This window comes from Vollenhovia emeryi, unplaced genomic scaffold (genome assembly GCF_000949405.1).
Source record: "Vollenhovia emeryi isolate VEMERY1.0 unplaced genomic scaffold, V.emery_V1.0 DF939181.1, whole genome shotgun sequence".
Taxonomy (NCBI): Eukaryota; Metazoa; Arthropoda; class Insecta; order Hymenoptera; family Formicidae; genus Vollenhovia; species Vollenhovia emeryi.
The window spans coordinates 1188181-1205971 of record NW_011967185.1 but is presented as its reverse complement, the minus strand read 5'-3'; the positions used below and the strand labels follow the sequence as shown (position 1 = coordinate 1205971).

Genomic DNA, 17791 nt, shown 5'->3' with positions numbered 1-17791 from the left:
AGGGTGCACACAAAAAACTTAAGCAGTAAAACTTAAGACTTAAGAATTTCAACCAATCGAAATTTTCAGCATTGCTTAAATTTCAAAATGGCTGCTTACGTTCTCGACAGCCATTGGTCATTTCCCTTTAAGGCCTTCACACATAAAATTCCGTAAGGACGTAAAACGTAAGCGTAAGAAAATCAACAGGTTGGATTTGCTACTGCTTGCGTCATTGCCTTACGTTCTCGACTGTGATTGGTCGATTTTCTTATGCTTACGTTTTACGTCCTTACGGAATTTTATGTGTAAAGGCCTTAAGTCTTAAGTTTTACTGCTTAAGTTTTCTCGTGCGTTCGGGACTTAAGGCCGAGTCAGACTAGCAATTGTCGACGCGGGTTGGATTGCGATTGGCGATTGGCGACGTCTTCTAGCCAATGAGAGCAAAGCAGCCAGCGACTTAATCGACTCTCATTGGCTAGAGGACAGTCGTTAATCGCTAATCCCAATCCAAACCGAGTTGGCAATTGCTAGTCTGATTCGGCTTTTAGGCTGGTGGCGGAGAACGATCCGTAAACACTTAAGACTGTTTTATTGTTGGTCGTAGACGTAAGGCAAGACAGAGAAAAACGTAAGTCGTGAAAGGCTATTGTATATGACTTGCGTTTTTCTCTGTCTTGCCTTAAGTCTACGACTAAGGGCCTGAGCAGAATGGCTGTCTTGTACTCTTAAGACAATGCTTTATGTTTTAAATCTTTGTCTCAAAATAACACACAATAACTGTCTTATGACTTAAGAATACAAGACGGCCATTCTGCTCAGGCCCTAAGGCAGTCTTAAGCGTTTACGGATCGTTCTCTGCCATCAGCCTCAGTCATGCCAGGATGTACGTAAACAATTAATCGCCTCCACAATTCGACTTGTCGAATTGATCTCGAGGAGAGGCTCCCTAGTGAATTATGAGTTATTTGTATCGTAAAACTCTTCGTGAAATTAAACGATAGTAATTCGGTGTCATATAAAAGTGGTATAAATCTTCGTACATTTTGCGATATTTTAGAAATGAAAAATAATCCTTGACACTACAGTTTTCATATTATATTTATGTACAAACACATCGATTTATTTAAATTTCTCTACTCTTATCGAATTACTGCACGAATAAATATGAAATATTACGTATATAAGAAATAATCTTTTATCACATGAAACTTAGACAGCGCAATTTAATGCACATCAGATACTATTAAAATGCGCGCGATGATTATGAAATCGAAGGTAGGAAACTTCCTGGTCGTCACGTTAATAATTGCAGCTTCAATCGCGATGTCTATCCTTTCAATTCCCGCTGTAATATGAGAATAATTGACTTGGTTCGTAGAAGAGAACGTTTGCGTGCATTCGAATGACACCGGCGGCGTCTTTTCAGTAAACATGTAAATATCTTACGAGTAGGAAATTGTTACCAAATGAAGACGTTCCGAGATATATATCGTATAGATACCATATCATTTAGGTATGTCATAACATATCGTTTTGAAATATGGATAAAATATCTGGAAAGTGTGAGTTGTGAAAGAAATTACGATATTACAAATGAAAAGAGCGGAGTTTGATTATTAAAAAATTATTTTCCAATACACAGTGTTTTCAAATTTGCTTACTTTTCTCCTACGTTCATTTATAAATTCTTCAAGTATGACTTTTTCATTACATTTTGACGAAATTTTGAATATTTTTAGTAAGTACTTGTGGCGAATATTTCGCGACGAAGGCCTCGTGTTTCTTTTTCCATTTTGGGATCGTAATTTTTAAGAGTTTACGTGTTCCTCTTGTAAACATCGGCGATTTGATCGTCGAAGGCAATGCTCGATCTTAGGCCGCTGTTCCAACCGAGTGGACACCGGCCGGTGTACATCCAACACCGTGTGACCGTGCACGTTGGTGACCGCAGGAAAAAACTCGACACCATTTACCTTAAACTTGAAACAACGCGCCGCGCGCGCGTGCAAAACAACATGTCCATGTCGTATTGTTTCGTCGACGGGTATCAAGTGCCTGCCGCTCCTTTCAATCTCACCGCAACAACTATACTTCGGGGATGCTTGCTCGGCCCTCGTGACATCTCATTTTTGCCCTCTTCAAAAATCTGTACTTTTATTCAGCTCCGTGTCGCAGATAAAAAGGAAAATATAATTGCAAACGGTAATCGTGTCTGTCAGTTTTATTACGAACGCGTTAAAAAGTTAACGATGCTGACAGAGAGAAGAGAAATATGCGTGCGCACAATTACAGAGAGAAAAAGGTTTCTTTGGATTTAGTGTTTCTATTTATTTGATCGAGATTTGTTTCATTGAAACAACATATGCTTATACAAAACATTATTCGTTTGAATAAAAATTTAGTTGTTTCGTTCAAACAATCTGTATTATTTGATAGAAAAGACACTATTATTTCAAGTAATATCTTTTAATAAAATAATTATATTATTTGGCCAGGCGCCTATAAAGTTCGGCGCTGCCACTAGATGGCCGCCGAACTCGTGAGTAAAATCGACGACGAGTAGAAAATTAAATTATAATGTAGAGGGAAAAAGATATATGTGTGTACCTACTTTTTTCACACATTTTCTATCAAACGATAATGTTGCTCGAATAAAACAATAATATCATTTAGATCACAGAGAACGTACCTTTTGTTTCAAACAAATGTTTTATTTCAGACGAAGATATATATTATTTTAAATTATTTCCAACTATCAAATTTGTTTAGATACAACAAAATTTAAATGCAAAAAAATCGTTTCCTCTGTGTATTGGGAATGAAAAGAGGGAGGGCGTTTCCCGGGGCCCAGGAATGTCCACGATGGAATCCTAGCGCCGTTTAACCGAATGGCGAACGAATGCGTTTCCGTATGGTAGAGCTTTCCGTGTTCGACACACGCTATTATTTCCGTCTTCGAGATTATGCCGGGCGGTAAGACGCAACAGTTGGTCGGCGTCGTCGAGCGTGACGGAGACGTTGGACACGACGGAAGGACGTGCGGAAGGACGGGCACCTATGCATTAGCCGATTACCTTAGATCAGATAAAGCCGTTCTTCTAGCAGGTGATTTCCCCGTCTTCCCTTTTTCTCGAAGGTGAAAACTCGTCGTCGGGACACGCAGCGAGAGCGGAAGCGCTCGCGAAAAGTAACTCGGGCTAACGAGGGGCCTCTCGCCCGTTCGAAATTAATTGGAGAAGACGAAGGGAACTAATCACGAAGAAGCCGAATCATCCCGCCAAATTGCTCTTGCGATCGAAGAGAAGAACGTTTTCTAGGAATTGCTTGCCGAGGGAAAAACGACTATTAACTGTTTCCTGCACAGCTTCGTTCTTGATAAAAAATAATTTGATATGCAGAAGAGTATTCTGATCGCGAGATTAAAAAAGAAATTTTAGAAGGGACATAACAGTTTGCACGCCGTGTTTCGTACATTGCGCAGCACCACGAATGCAAAGTGTAATCGAGAACGTCGAGTCGAAACCAAAAGACACGAGGAACCTCCTGCAAAGTTTGCTTCTTCAACTATTTTACCTGTCACTCTCTACATCATCTTTATTTTTTTGATCGAAATTATTTTCTTCTTCGAAACAAATTCGAAATAATTTGCGACGAAAAGTGAACAAGAATCGACGTATTAGGACTCGGTACACAAAGAAAAAAGAAAGAATTTCTTTGGATTTAGTATTCCTATTTATTCGATTGAAAGTTGTTGCATTGAAACAACATATTGTTTCATTCAAACAATTTGAAAAGATACTATTATTTGAAGTAATATCTTTTAATAATTCTGTTGAACAATCCGAACCCACATTCAAAAGGAAATCTTCCTTTATTAGCACAACGTTTCGGCCATGGCTTTTGGCCCTTATCACTTGATATCGAAATCTGAATTATTTTAATATTTGCTGGCGGTAGAATATCTTGAATTTGGTTTTACTATCTTTTAATTAAATAATTATATTATTTGAACAAATTTGAAGTACAAGAGAATATATAACCTTTTTTGTTTCAAATATTTTATTTCAGACAAAGATATAAATTATTTCAAATTCAAACTAATGATTTGTTTGGTCTGTTTCAAATATAAATATTTGTTTGGCTACAACAAAATTTATTAAACCAAAAAAAAAAATCGTTTTCTTTGTGTAGGATTACGTCAATTAAATCAACGTGACCTTGGCGTGACGTCTCTGAGAAATCGGCGTTACGAAAAATACACATTCGGCGATGAGATACCTAAGAATAGAAGTACAGAGACAGCACGCGTCCGAGAGGTCTCTCGATGACGCGCGAGGCGGATTGATTAAATCGAGCGCGCAAAGTTAAACTACGCTCGCCACCGGGAAGATATTTTTACGAGACGAAACCCACGAGTGGAGTAAAAAAAAGGAGAGGCCGTCGTAAAATTGATACATCCACGAGAGAGCGAGACGAGATAGCACGCGAAAATGTTATCTCCCTCTCCCGGTTAACCCTTATCGGTGAACTCGCTGGCGATTTGTACGCGCGAGGAAAACACGCGGCGAGCGTATCCGCGTCGCGCACGAAGCTCTCGATTATTGTCGCTTCCGCGGAAACTTTAGTCCGCGGCAATTTTGCTGCCGTGCTCATTATCCAATTACGGAAATTCGAAGTTAAACGCACCGCCGTAAAAACACGCACGGCTATTTGCGGGAAACGCACGTACGGGCCTCTTCTGCGAAGAGCGAAGAAGGCCTAATTTTAACGTGAAGCCACAACGTTTAATTTGCGATACGTTCCGTTTATGTAACGGTACTCGACTTGACCGGCTAATCATATAAATGAGTATTTACAGCTGTCGGCCGCGTAAACGAAGACCCGCGTGCGAATCTGATGTGTGACGGGTGCTACTTTAGAACTTGGCCAACGGCACACGATACTATTTTTCCTATTGCTTACGAGAGCCAATCGGGATTTAGCCCTAAGTCACCTGATCTAAAACTCTGCATTCTGAGTGCCCGTCTACAATAGAGATTTAAACCCTAAGCCTTAAGAAATTGATCAATCACAGTCGCGTATTCTATTCATACTTGCCCCCGGGGTTGGTCAACTTCTTAAGGCTTAAATCATCTATTGTAGACAGGGATTTATTGGTTCCCGTAAGCAATCCAGGAGGAAAAATAGTATCGTGTGCCGTTGGCTTTAGTAAATACTTGAGAATTTGATGGGAAAGCAATATCGTACTCTCTAAAAGTCAATCAGTGGATTGTCACTGAAAACAGTGAATATTCACTGATTCACAGTTACAAGTATTCACTAAATTATAACTGTTTTCAGTGATAATGCACTAATTGACTTTTAGAGAGCAGTTGTTAATAGATGCCTTAGCAAGATGACGAGAATCTATTGTTGTTCAGTCTTTATATAATGCAACTGTAATGTACTAGCCTTCATACATCTGTTAAGGCCTGTGTCGACGATGCTAGAACTTGGTCCAAGTTTCGAGAAAGGTGTAGCTAATCAGCTTGCAGCTATTCTATAAAAACTACAAGTTGATTGGCTACACATTTCTCGGAACTAGAACTTGGACCAAGTTCGAGCCCCGTGGACACAGGCCTCTACTGGTAGGCAACAATCTCGCTGATGCCTCAGCATTTGCATGTGCCTCTTACACCTTATCTTATCTTTCGTCTTGTTGGTCTCCTTGCAATTTCAGAATATCGTACACACCGCAATAAAGTTTATCAATGTTATTAGAATGCGGCTAGGCCCCGCGTGAATTTCAAAAGCCAATGGCCACGACGGCCGTTCTCACAGCAACGCGAATTTGCATTCCGCAGGTGGGGGGGGCCCTGCTCCGTAATCAAATACGTTATGATAATTAGACGACGGTCAAACAAATCGACGTCCGAAATTCCCATGGCGGTAACCAGCGACTACGGTTCGCTTCGCACCCCTCTCTGCTCGCGCGCGGTGCTGTCCCTCCGCGCCGTCCGATCCCGACCGGCCTTTTCCAATTACTCTCGGTTCCATCGAGCGCCGGACGTGCACCTGTGCCCCGGAAATGCGTAACGTACTACAGGTGCAGCCGCTGTAACGAGCGCGCGCGTTATCCGTGTGCGTCCGAGGGCGAGAGGAGGGGCCCCGGGCACCTTGGGGACCATTATATTCGGCGATTCATTCCGGCGCGCCGCGTCAAATACACGCACCGGGGGTGTCAATTGAACCGGATGGGACAGTTTAACGTCTTTTAAAGACGGCAAGCGATTCAATTTATTTTCCCGCCGCCCCTGCGCGTAACATAATCGCGCCCCGCTCACGCCGTCGCGTTCGATGTCTCCCTTTTTTTTTGCGTTCGCTCGACGGTCTCTGTTTGACGATCGCGCATCGCAGCGATAGGCTGCGTCAGCGTTGATGTACCTTGAAAATGGATTATCTAACGCGTCGAAGCGACCCCTTAATCGCTTTCTATCGTTAAGTTCTGCGAATACGACGCTTGGTCTAAGGCTGCGTTTTTGCTTCCAGAATCGAACGGATGACCTGAGCTCGGAGGTGGGATGCGGCGTGAGATGTAAGATCGATCAGGTAAGAAGCACCGGTTTGTTTGCATCAGATGTCCGGGGTGTGCGAATGATTCCTTTGAAAATTCCGTGCGAGGTTTCCCACTCGCACGTTCACTGCTACCATATGGGGTGCTCACCTACGTCCTTCGATCAGTAACCTGCAGTATTCCCTGTAATTCATATAACAGAGGGAATGACAAAGGGAAAGAGGTAAAAGTTGGACGAAAGATATTCCCAGTGGGAAATGATTCGTCGAAACGACGTCGAATCGACATCGTTCCGGCATCCTTTCGGCATCGATTGACAAGTCATTTCTCGCTGGGAACAGTTATAGATACGCCTGTCTCTCATTGGCTTCTTGGGTTGGTCGTCTTGTCCTCTCCTTGGTAAAATCATAGTATAACTAGTATGCCCACTACTTTGTCATTTGTTTCGTTTTGCGTCGGTCCTTTCTGCGCATCCGCCATTATTTTGGTGGAGCCAATGAGACGGATGTTGTATATGTGGTAGCTGTATATGTACAGGGTTGGGAAGTAACTCGTTACTTGTAACGAAGTTACAGTTACGGCTTGCATTTGCACATAAATGCTTTTATCGACACTTCACAATTCAAACGCGATTTTAATATTTTTATTTTCATTGCTAGAAAGTAACTGTAACGTAACGAAGTAACCGTAACTGTAACGTGTTACTTTTTAGAATTGGTAACTTGTAACTGTAACCAGTTACATTTTTAATGTAAAAAACTGTAACTGTAACTAGACACTTTTATAAAGTAACTTTCTCAACCCTTTATATGTGGTAGTGTGAAATCAGTGTGACAGTGTGACAGGATTTTATTATATACCGAAACCATGGCGGAATACCACGTGATCGAAACCGAAAAGATTAAAGGGCCGTCGGAGTGTGGGCATACTAGTTGTACTACGGTAAAATCGCATGCGATAACGCGGTTCGGGATAATCGCTAGTCCTGGCGGGATGGTGCGATATGCGATACGCGCGAATGATGACCGGTGCGGACGTCGGAGACGAAAACGAAGGGACGCCGGTCCCTCGTTACAATGAAAGTACTTCCGCTGTTGTCCCAGGGGGCCCCGCCGCTTCTGACTCGCGGCGATTGCGGAGATGGTGAACGGCGAATAAAAAAACAACGCGATGAATGGGACCAACGTGCGTACGTACGAAGCGCATTGCGCTCGTACGAATGAAAGAATGGCCCACTCTTTCTCTCCCGCTCTCTGGTACGGCTTCGTGCTTTTAAATTGGATCGCGTACAAGTGCGACCGATGACGGATGTCGCCAAATTACCGTGCGACTCCGGATTCACTCTCTCGCGCCTCGTCTCGCTGTCGCGCTCTCTCCGTTTCTCTCTATCTCGGCTCCTTTCCGCCCGAAACGGAAGTGCGAACGAGAGAAAACGGGGAAATTGAGAGAGCGACTGGAGCCTTTCCGACTTCCGTCGCACGACGGGATGAATAAGTACATGATCCTTCGTCAGCATTTATTTTCGTGTTTAGAGAGGGACGAGGGATCAATTAAACCGCATTCAAAATTAAGTGATAATGAAGAAGCCGGATGTAAATCCGTTGTAGCAATGAGACATTTTATGGAGATAATTATTTCACTGTAGAGAAAACATTTTGAATTCCGTGTAAAATTATAAAAAATTATAAAGAAAAGGGTGTTTCCACAAAGCTATATATTTCACACGGAACGAACAGAAGTGTAAAATGCACTGCCACAAGTAGACGGACTTAGGGCGAGTTTCACAAGCGTCGGTTAACTGCTAATCGAAGGTTAATTGATACTCTTCTTAGATAATAAGATAGAAAAAGATAGGGAGTTGCCCAGTCAGAAATGATTCGTCGATCTACGAGTAATTTCTGACTGGGTGACTGAACTTTGGTTAACAGTTAACCGACGTTTGTGAAACTGGCCCTTAATGTACTTCAAAGTATCGGTGACTCAGTATTTCAAAAGGGTCAAAAATACGCATTCCAGCGAGAGTGAAAGGACTCTCGGGGAACCGGAAGGATACCCAGTAACGCGTGTCTCCAGGACAGGGAACGAGCGGGGTAATTAACTCCATAAAGACAGGACACAGAAAGGATCCAGGCGTGCCTAATTGTCATATCTCTGAAAAAAAAAAAACACGGTCATCGATGGATCGGGCGTGTTCGTGGCCGCTCAGGATATCGCGCGCGGTTCATCGTTCGTTGCGCGCGTTGCGGAGCGAGGCCTGGAAAACGAATTACCGCGCGAATTGCGCTTAAAACGATTTCCTCCCTCGGCTCGTTTCACGGTTCGTAAGTCGCCAGTAACGCGTACGAGTAACGGATTGGGGCGACGTAGGTGTAGGAAGACGCTTCGCGATCCTAGCTGAACGTTTACGCGCTTCGGCGCGACCCACTTTTAGCTGCCGCGCTCTTTCGACTGAGGAAATGATATCGTATGAAACTTTCGATTCTGCATGACGCTCTTTTAACTTGCGCCTAAATTACAGTTGTCATTTTACTTGAAGCTTCTTTTAATTTTGATACAGTACGTTGAAAATGTTTCATATTGTTTTTTATACGCGTAACAAGGGAAGAAGTAAAATACCCGTTGCTAATTTATTTTTAGAGATCCATCCAGTTAATTTGTCTAATTATTCTGATTAATCGATAATGGAATGTAAGCACTGCGTGTCTGTTATCGCGTTCGACGTTCACTTCACGAACATCAACGGATTGACTTTACGTCTCTTCCGGTAATTTCACAGGTCGATAACGACGAATTAATACCGCTGGAATTTCTTTTGTTCGACGCCCTCTCATTTTTTTTTTGAGTTCGCCCTCGGGCATTAATGTAGCCTTGCATCCCCTGCTCACCTCCGGAAATATTCGTCGATGACTACTTCCAATCTCCCTACGGACAGTTTACAAAATACAAAGACAGTTTAATAAATTGCAATCGTTGCTCGAGATAAAACATATAATACACGCCTCTTGCGGCAAATAATATAAACTAAACGTATTGAAATAAATTTAAAAAATTGCGTGTCAGGTTACAATCCAAACCTATAAATAAGAAATTAAAAATCTGACAAATAAAATCGTAAGGCTCTGACGTGAAATCATAAATACGAAGTAATAAAGGATATAAGAGATGATGTTAGTGTCTAAATGATTTTAATTTTTAAATTTATTGCAAAAAACTGACCCCAGTCAGGGTTTGGACCAATTCGACCACCGAGGCAATATTAAACATCTGAAATGTTTTTCTTACGAGACATTTCACGTAGTATTTCCTACTTGAGGTTTCGAGAAAAACGTAAACCGCTGACAAAACGATAAACACTTGTTTCCGTGTACCGTGTGTCAAGAAACCAGACGGTCGAGTGTGTTTGTCAGACATTGTAGTAAAGTGGAGGACCGCCGACAGCGAGGTATCCATACAAATGTCTCTGCTTGATAGTGGCTACTGCCAGAAGCCACTTTAAAGATTGCTGCCATGTAAAGATTGCCAGATGCTAACTACTACTAACGAGATCTCAACTGCTACGAAGTAGTTAATTGAAAAAAACGCTTTAATATTTTTCACAGAATGTCTCGTTAATACAATCATTATTTAAGTCGAAAAGCATTGCTATCGTTATTTAAAAAAATTATTCAAGTAGAAATATTTCCCAAGAAATGGCACAGCGTTTTTAAATTGTCCATATTTATCTTTTATCAAATTTGAGGATAACTTTATCTTTAAATTGTTTATTGAGTATGAACAAGCACACAAACGTATAATAATTTTTTACCCTATAGAGTACAAAGTTTCATCGGACATATTTTAATAACTATTGTAATGCTAACATGGCAGATAAGAGTAAAAAATTATCAGAGACGATCGATGAGAGACAAGAGGATCTTTTAACAAAATCTGGAAGATTTGACATCGGCAATCAGCTGCACATGTAAATTAGCAGCTCGTTATAAAGACATTACTGTATTAAGGAAGACGATCCCGAGGCGCCGTATTCGTTACCTTTTTTTTCCCCTCTCCGCTCGACTATGGTTGCACAGCCAGACTGAAAGCGGTAAATGGGGTTAAAGCGAAACGAGGAGAGGACAGATAGAGCTCGTATGTGGTAGAACGAAGATCTACGATCTACGGGGAGCCGCGTGCGTGGAGGGAGGACCCAGCTGGGGGCATAATACCCGGTGAGGATTTAATGAGGAAGTGAGAAATTAGCGGCCGCTGCGCCGAGCCGCTCGGTTCAACCATTTTCTACTGTCTGATAGTTTTGTCAACCCCCATTGTGGATGTGGCTAGATCGTTTAAAAACCCATGTTTGATGAGGCACGTCGAATTAAAACACCCATATGCTTATTACGGCGAATTAAACCTCGGGATCCGTACATCCTTTGCTTCACATTAGACTGGACTGATACTCATATTTTTTTACGGAAGAGAAAGATAAATCGATAGAAATCTGCTAAAAATAAGCTGTAAATTAATCGGAATTATCGAAAAGGGCAAAGAGTTGTACAACAATGTCGCCGCGGTCATAAATTAGATAAAACATTAATCAACGGTTTTTTTTTCGGCGTGCGGAGTACGCGCACGATAACCAAACGTGAGTAAAATAAGCATTTTACGTTTTGGCGCGGCTTCCAGAGTCACGAAGTAAATTTTGATGCCAGACATATCCAGACCAGTTGTATTTCATTCGAACGCGCATATATTCAAATGTTTGCATATTTGAATATTTACGTATTAAATTTAAGGTTATAATTAAAATACATAGAGAAAATTGAAATTTAAGTAAAGAAATCTATATCTTAGTTGTTGAAACGATCCCCGAACTTTTAAATATAGTAACAACCGAATTTACAATTTTTTGTTGCCAGTTTAAAATGTAAAATTTAAAATCACTAGACACCGTTGACACAATTGTACAAGTAATGTGCACAATTTTAATTATGGCAGTCAATTAACGAGATGTGAAATATGACACTCGCGCCTCGTTGATTTACCAGAAGTGTCGTGGAGCTTTAGCGTCAAATGATTATTAATAACGTTTATCTGGCGCTGGAGGTTCCTTTCCTTCGATGGACTTTTCAACGAGCTGACCTATGTGATACCCTCGAACACCACCATACGCGCACACGATGTTATGAGCATATAACGCGACGAACGTCTCGAAAAGTTCGTCAATAGTTCACGTCAAAGACTTGCTTCTTTTTTCAAGTACATATAAATACGAAGTACACCTCGAGACGTAATGTGTTGAGAAACGAAACAACAATCAAGTCTGCTAATAAAGGCTAAACATTAGTTTATTATTAAAAGGATGGTTTAAATGTGTCTTCGTTTAGATTTTTAATCGTTTATGTTGTTTATGAAATTATTCGATTTTTAATTAAACACGTTTAGTAATTAAACTTAATTTTGTTGCAAGTGTGTAGGACGTTTTAATACTTATAAGATTACACTTTGTCGCGAGAATTCGTAAACATCTCGCTCGTGTGTGTGTTTAACAGTACATGTGATGTAAGGCAGCGACAAAAAACACTGGTTGAGAAATATCAATATCTCGGACTGATTCTTTGAAATTTTATTTTTCGGGTGTTATTGTGCCTTTCTCGACGACCGTAAACTGAGCTGAATTGAATAAAGTATTTGACATAAATTAATTCGCGATCAAGTTTTAATTAATTGCGTGGGATTAGGTCAATAGTAGAAAAATACGTTACAGTTTGCGCGGGGAAATTAGGTCTCGTACAACGCAATTTGCTTATTATTCCGCAATGCCGAGTGCGGTATTATTTATATGCGGCGCCTCTCGAACCGAGCGGAGTGTCGATCAGTCTGCCAATTGCTAAATAGCACCTCTTGTATCCGGACATTGAAATAGATCTTCCACTGCATGTTACGAAATTATATCAACTTATTACTAAAGCCGATAAAATTGTGACATTAGAACGTAAAAAAAAGCGTAAAGATTAAGAAAGAGATTATTCTTTTGTAAAAAAAAACTATCATTCTATTATCTTTACGATAGAAACTACGAAAATACACCATAATCTTAATAGCTGCACAAGTTGAAAAACAGTGGCAGTGATAACCTAAATATTCCAAACGCAATGTTTAGATCTATCGAGACACTCGAGGCCGACACTCGAGGCAAGTTCTGTATATTTATGCCTCCAGTTGTATTCGAATGGATCTTCCACGCTAATGTTTTCTTTCAAAACTCAGTAATACTTACAGCTCTATTCGGTGTACTGCGAAAGAAATTCCTCATGTTCAAAAGAACAAATTCAAAGCAAAGTTGGAGCAGTCAGTTCAGCGATTCGAATCGGTCCTTTACCGCTCAGTTTTCATAATTAATATTTATTCGTTGACTTTTATATGCACATAGTAATATTCGAACTTCAATAATGCTATAACTTTAGGTGAGGAAATTAAATTAATTATTGATACAAAAATATAACAACATATCAAGACATATCCAAGAAACACTCTGAAGTCAAGAAAAAGTCAAAATGGCATTATTTTAACTCAAAATGGTCACGCGATTCCTAATGTGACGAAAAATTGACTCCAACATATCAACATACGCTGTTCAGCGACGAAAAGATGACTTTGCGTTGGTAATGCAAATTAGCTAGCTTTTTATTTTTGATTATTTGTCTTTTGTATACTTGGATCAGTAAATAAGATTCTTATATTTTTCAGTTGTAATATGAACGATTATATACTATTAAGTTGTTTCACTTTCGTGTTTATCAAATCTACATTTTTGCGCTTTCTGTTAGACGTAAACAAATCTCTTCTTTGCACATAAAAATGTTATTTTAGTTTAAATGTTATAATCTGTGCTATGTAGTGCTATGTAGTGCTATTTCAAATTCTTTTCTAAGAATTTTCGTATTTTAATATTTTTCATGAATTCCTAAAACCCGTCCACGTTCTATCTACATATTCTTTGGTGAAAATCTCCCAATATTTTCAATGCGAAACGAAGTCTTGTTGTACGATTTCGCATGGGTTTCCAACTTTCCACGCGGATTGCGAGATCCGCCCCATATGTTAAATATTGATAATTCTATTTATCTAATTATGTGACAGTCCAAGTCGGACTCGAGTCCCTTCTAGTCTTTGCCTCCAATCGATAAAAATCCATTTGAAGCCATTCAAACCATTTTCATAATACATAAATAGATGGCTTTTCGGAAATTTATTCAGTATTTTTATCTGATGACAAATGGATCTTCTCTTGGAGATTATTTTCGGGAATATTTTCGCGGCCGAGAGGGCGGTATAGGAAAACCGCAAGATAAACAACGCACGTTGGCGCAGTGGAAGCTGAGCCGCACGCGTCCTCGGCTACAGCTGCCTTGTTGTCGACGACAAATGCCCACATCCTCTCGTGCAGAAAGTTAATGCGTTAAACTTCAGTTCGCAAATCCATGCCCGACATGGTACCACGCAACGAGCGTCTTATGAACGTGGGCGTTACTTGAGGCACGTGCCACGCAGGCCGAGATCGGACGCAGCCACGAAAAATTACGGTTTCGCCACGTAGCGGCATGACGAGTTATGTCACTTCGCTCCGGATAACGTGACCCATTGTTCGGCCACTTCCGGAGCTGTATTTTAGCGAATTGTACAACGTTTGACGGCCTTCAGCGGAAGAATGCACGCCGGACAGATCAGATTTTTTTTCCACAAATCCAATGTATAGTGGAGCGTTTCATTCTCTGCAATATCCAGATAAAACAGCGAAAGCGTTTAGACCAGATGGCCTCAAATATTCTGTGTATCAGCGAAAAATTTTAGTCATTAAAACGAATAACGCCAAATTAAGGAACAAGTAAACTCTGTTTCATTTTTAAAAGAGATTGGTAAAAATTATGATAGCTATCAAACACTTTTCACCATTCTCTTTCAAGAACGAAATAGAGTTTACTAGTTTTAGAGTTTACTGTTGTGAAATTAAACGCTGCAATATAACATTAATTACGTAGGTACCTACTGTTTCTAATTCACCACGTTTTGAAAGACAATTCGCACCTCCTTCAAAATGGAAAACTTGTATAAGGATAAAGTTTGTCGTACAGGCTTGAAGTACTTACATTTTTGAAAATTTTATCTGTGCTTATTAGCCAGCATATAATTAACCAAGCCTACTTACATGAGAACAAAAACGTTGTTCGAAAAACCTTAAATTAGATTCTCAAGAAGAAACCAATGAGAAGAATATGACACAATGCCTTTATTTTGCGTTTTACTGGGAAGAAGTCCTCGTTGAAAATTTGGTCCAGAATCTTTTGAAGTATTCAGAAAGATTCGTTCCTGTGTGTGGATTCGCTCCTTTTACGAATACGTGAAATTGGGATATCTTTATTGTCATTTTCTTATCTTTATGCTTATTGTTGCAGTGTACAAAAGGCTGCGAGGCATGGGAACAGGCGCTCGACACAAGCTGCCAGGCTGTTTGCGTTAGTATCGCGGCCATTTTTATTTTTATGACATTTTTTATCGGGGAAACTTACGTAAAGCCGCGCTGCGCTCGTAGTTTTTCGCATGGCCGTTTTACGTAATACTTTCCTGATTTTAGAGATGCATACTTAATGTTAGCCCGATGTATGTTCACAGAATGGAACGCAGGAATTGTTACCACCGAAAGAATTGTACTGCGTTTTGGGCTGCCATGACGCATTAAATCGTTACTTCCAGAAGCTCAAAGGTAACTGTGCATCTTGCGAGACATTAATTTCAAATTGTTAATTACTCATGAACTATTCGACAGTAGTGCACTAATGTATAGAGGAAAGGCCCTCCCTATTATGAGATAAGTTCCATAATATGAAATAGCAGGGTTTCTTGAAATAGTAGGATTTATTGCTCTTGAAGTAAAATTCGTTTAGTGGCAAATTCACTGTTAGATCGTGTGATCGTCGCGAAAAAAGATTTGTAATGTAAGAACTGAATTTTGGATGATGAAAACCTGCTGTCTTACATTAGAAGCCTATCTCATAATGGCGGACTATCCTCTAATATGTAATATAACAAATTGATGTGTTATATGAATACAGAATTAAATTATTATCAGAAATTTTGTCAGAGTAAAGAACATTTTTACTTGTTACAAGACGACATCGCTTCAAACTTACAGTTAAATATCACTCTATGCAATCAATTGTGTTTATGTACGGAACGCTTACGTGAAAAGAGGTAATATATGTGATATCTAAATTTAAAAACGCACATCGTTGACTATGTACTTCTCGTTTTTCCCTTTTTTTGTCAACATTATTATATGCTGTTACATGTTGTTCTCATATGCTTGAAGTTGATTAATTATTGCCATAGTGAATTAATCAAAATCCGGATTTAACTAGACGATACTTAAAGACACTCTCACACACGCAATATAATAATCATCATCTCGCAGTCAATCTTATACCTTATTTTTTTTACCTTGGTTCGCCAGTATTGCTTTTAAAAATGCGCGAATTCCTTACCGTACTGATCATAAGAGGACACCTCGAGCGGGACTTCGTCGTAATGTTCAAAGTTGCTGGCATCGCCGCTGTTACTGCAATGCGGAATGAAGCTCGGCTGCACTTTCTGATAATAAATCTCGATCCAGTCGATAGACTGGAACCAGCGATGCCTCTTGATGTCCATGCTACCGTCCTTCAAGTTACCGTATCTTCTCGTCAGATCCACTTGCAAGATGTTCTTCAGTATGTCCCTCAGTTCCTCGCCGAAGTGATGCGCGAACTTGTACTTGCCCGCGACGATCTTCTCGTAGATCTTCATTGGATCGTGCGCGTAGAAAGGCGGGTATCCCGCGTTCATCTCGTAGATGAGCACGCCGAAGCTCCACCAGTCGACGGCCTTGCCGTAGCCCTTTGACAGGATCACCTCCGGCGCCAGATATTCCGGGGTGCCGCACAACGTCCACGTGCGGCCGTCCACCATCTTGCAGAAACCGAAATCGGTCATCCTGATGTAGCCCGAGTTATGTATCAGGATGTTCTCCGGCTTCAGGTCCCGGTAGATCAGGCTACAGTGGTGCAGGTACTCCAAGGCTAAGGCCACTTGGGCGGCGTAGAACCTCGCCAGCGACTCGTCGAACTTCCCCATACGCCTGAGATGCGTGAACATCTCGCCGCCCTGCGCGAACGGCAGCACCATGTACACGTACGAATTGTCCTTGAAACGGGAGTCGAAATACAGCACGTTTATGTGTCCGTTTTACAAGAACATTTTAGTTAGCTGTCAAATGTAAGGATGGATAATTTCATTTTCTGTTAAAAGAAATAATTTGCTGGGATGTACACGTATGTACGGAATTCGAGGGATTAGCAATGCCGTTACTTTAATTTCCGACTCTTGCCTTGAAGCAGAACTCCATGAAGACCATGAAGGGAAAGTTGATGGACTGCAGGATCCGTTTTTCATTACGCGTGTGGTCCACTTGTTTCGTCTTGACGAGTTTCGCTTTATCGAGGATCTTCATGGCGTAGAACGCGGATGTATGTTTGTGCTTGACGAGGATGACGCGGCCGAAGGCGCCGGTGCCGACGGTTCGGAAACGATCGAAGTCGTCCAGCTTCGAGTTGTCGTCCATTTTCGCCTTCCACTTTTCCACGAACGCCGTCTTCAGGCCGTCCAGAATGTCGTTGTATTCCTTGAACATCCGTTCTCTTTCTGTGTCGACCATTCGTACGTTGGGCGTTTCAAATTGGAGGGTTAAAATTACGTAATATGACAAGGCGTTTGCTTCAAGCTTGCTCTGCGTCGCGACACGATCGTATGTTGTTTCTCGCAGTGCCATTAAGATTGTAGACATACCTAGTCAGAAAAGTTTAAAAATTAATTAAAAATAAACGGTACAAGAGCGACGATTTTCGTTCTCAGAATGTATTTTACGCATTAAAACACACAAATTCTGAAAAATGTACAAAATTCGAAGGTGTTATACTGCATATTTACCCCATGTCTATGATTACGATCGTTGCTTCACACATTCCGATCAAAAATTACACTCCTCTGGAATTATCTCCACACATGTCCACAGGTACAAATCACAGACGCACGCATACGTAACTGTGCACCGGTCGTATAGACATCTAGCTCTCGTAAGAAATACGCAGATACAGCGATGCTTCGCCTTTTATTTAGAATCCTATTCTTTTGCGGTGTTACTTGCCTTTTCTGCCCTTTGCAAAAAACTAATAAATGTTTAGC

The 17791-nt window shown here is 40.8% G+C and overlaps 2 protein-coding genes across 4 annotated transcripts in view; one reads left to right on the top strand and one right to left on the bottom strand.

Annotated features, from left to right (window-relative positions):
• The window catches only part of LOC105563022 (proto-oncogene tyrosine-protein kinase ROS), a 41312-nt gene that overhangs the window by 7527 nt on the left and 15994 nt on the right, over nucleotides 1–17791 (top strand). For all 3 annotated transcript variants that reach the window (XM_012014270.1, XM_012014271.1, XM_012014269.1), the window contains exons 2-4: nucleotides 6511–6570; nucleotides 14971–15030; nucleotides 15188–15278. In XM_012014270.1, the coding sequence (XP_011869660.1) occupies nucleotides 6511–6570; nucleotides 14971–15030; nucleotides 15188–15278 (211 nt within the window). The remainder of the gene's footprint in view (nucleotides 1–6510; nucleotides 6571–14970; nucleotides 15031–15187; nucleotides 15279–17791) is intronic.
• Nucleotides 15321–17775, bottom strand: LOC105563021 (cAMP-dependent protein kinase catalytic subunit beta-like). Its single transcript, XM_012014268.1, has 2 exons — nucleotides 16938–17775; nucleotides 15321–16753 (listed from the first exon to the last, which is right to left on the bottom strand). Exons 1-2 carry the CDS (start codon nucleotides 17391–17393, stop codon nucleotides 16034–16036), a joined length of 1176 nt encoding a protein of 391 aa, XP_011869658.1. The 5' UTR covers nucleotides 17394–17775; the 3' UTR covers nucleotides 15321–16033.

Bases quoted from the DNA above. Each gene is read 5' to 3' on its own strand.
- LOC105563021 (XM_012014268.1), bottom strand. From the start codon at position 17,393: ATGTCTACAATCTTAATGGCACTGCGAGAAACAACATACGATCGTGTC. The intron at 16,754-16,937 runs GCAAGAGTCGGA...TCCCGTTTCAAG, and splicing joins TCATGGAGTTCTGCTTCAAG to GACAATTCGTACGTGTACAT.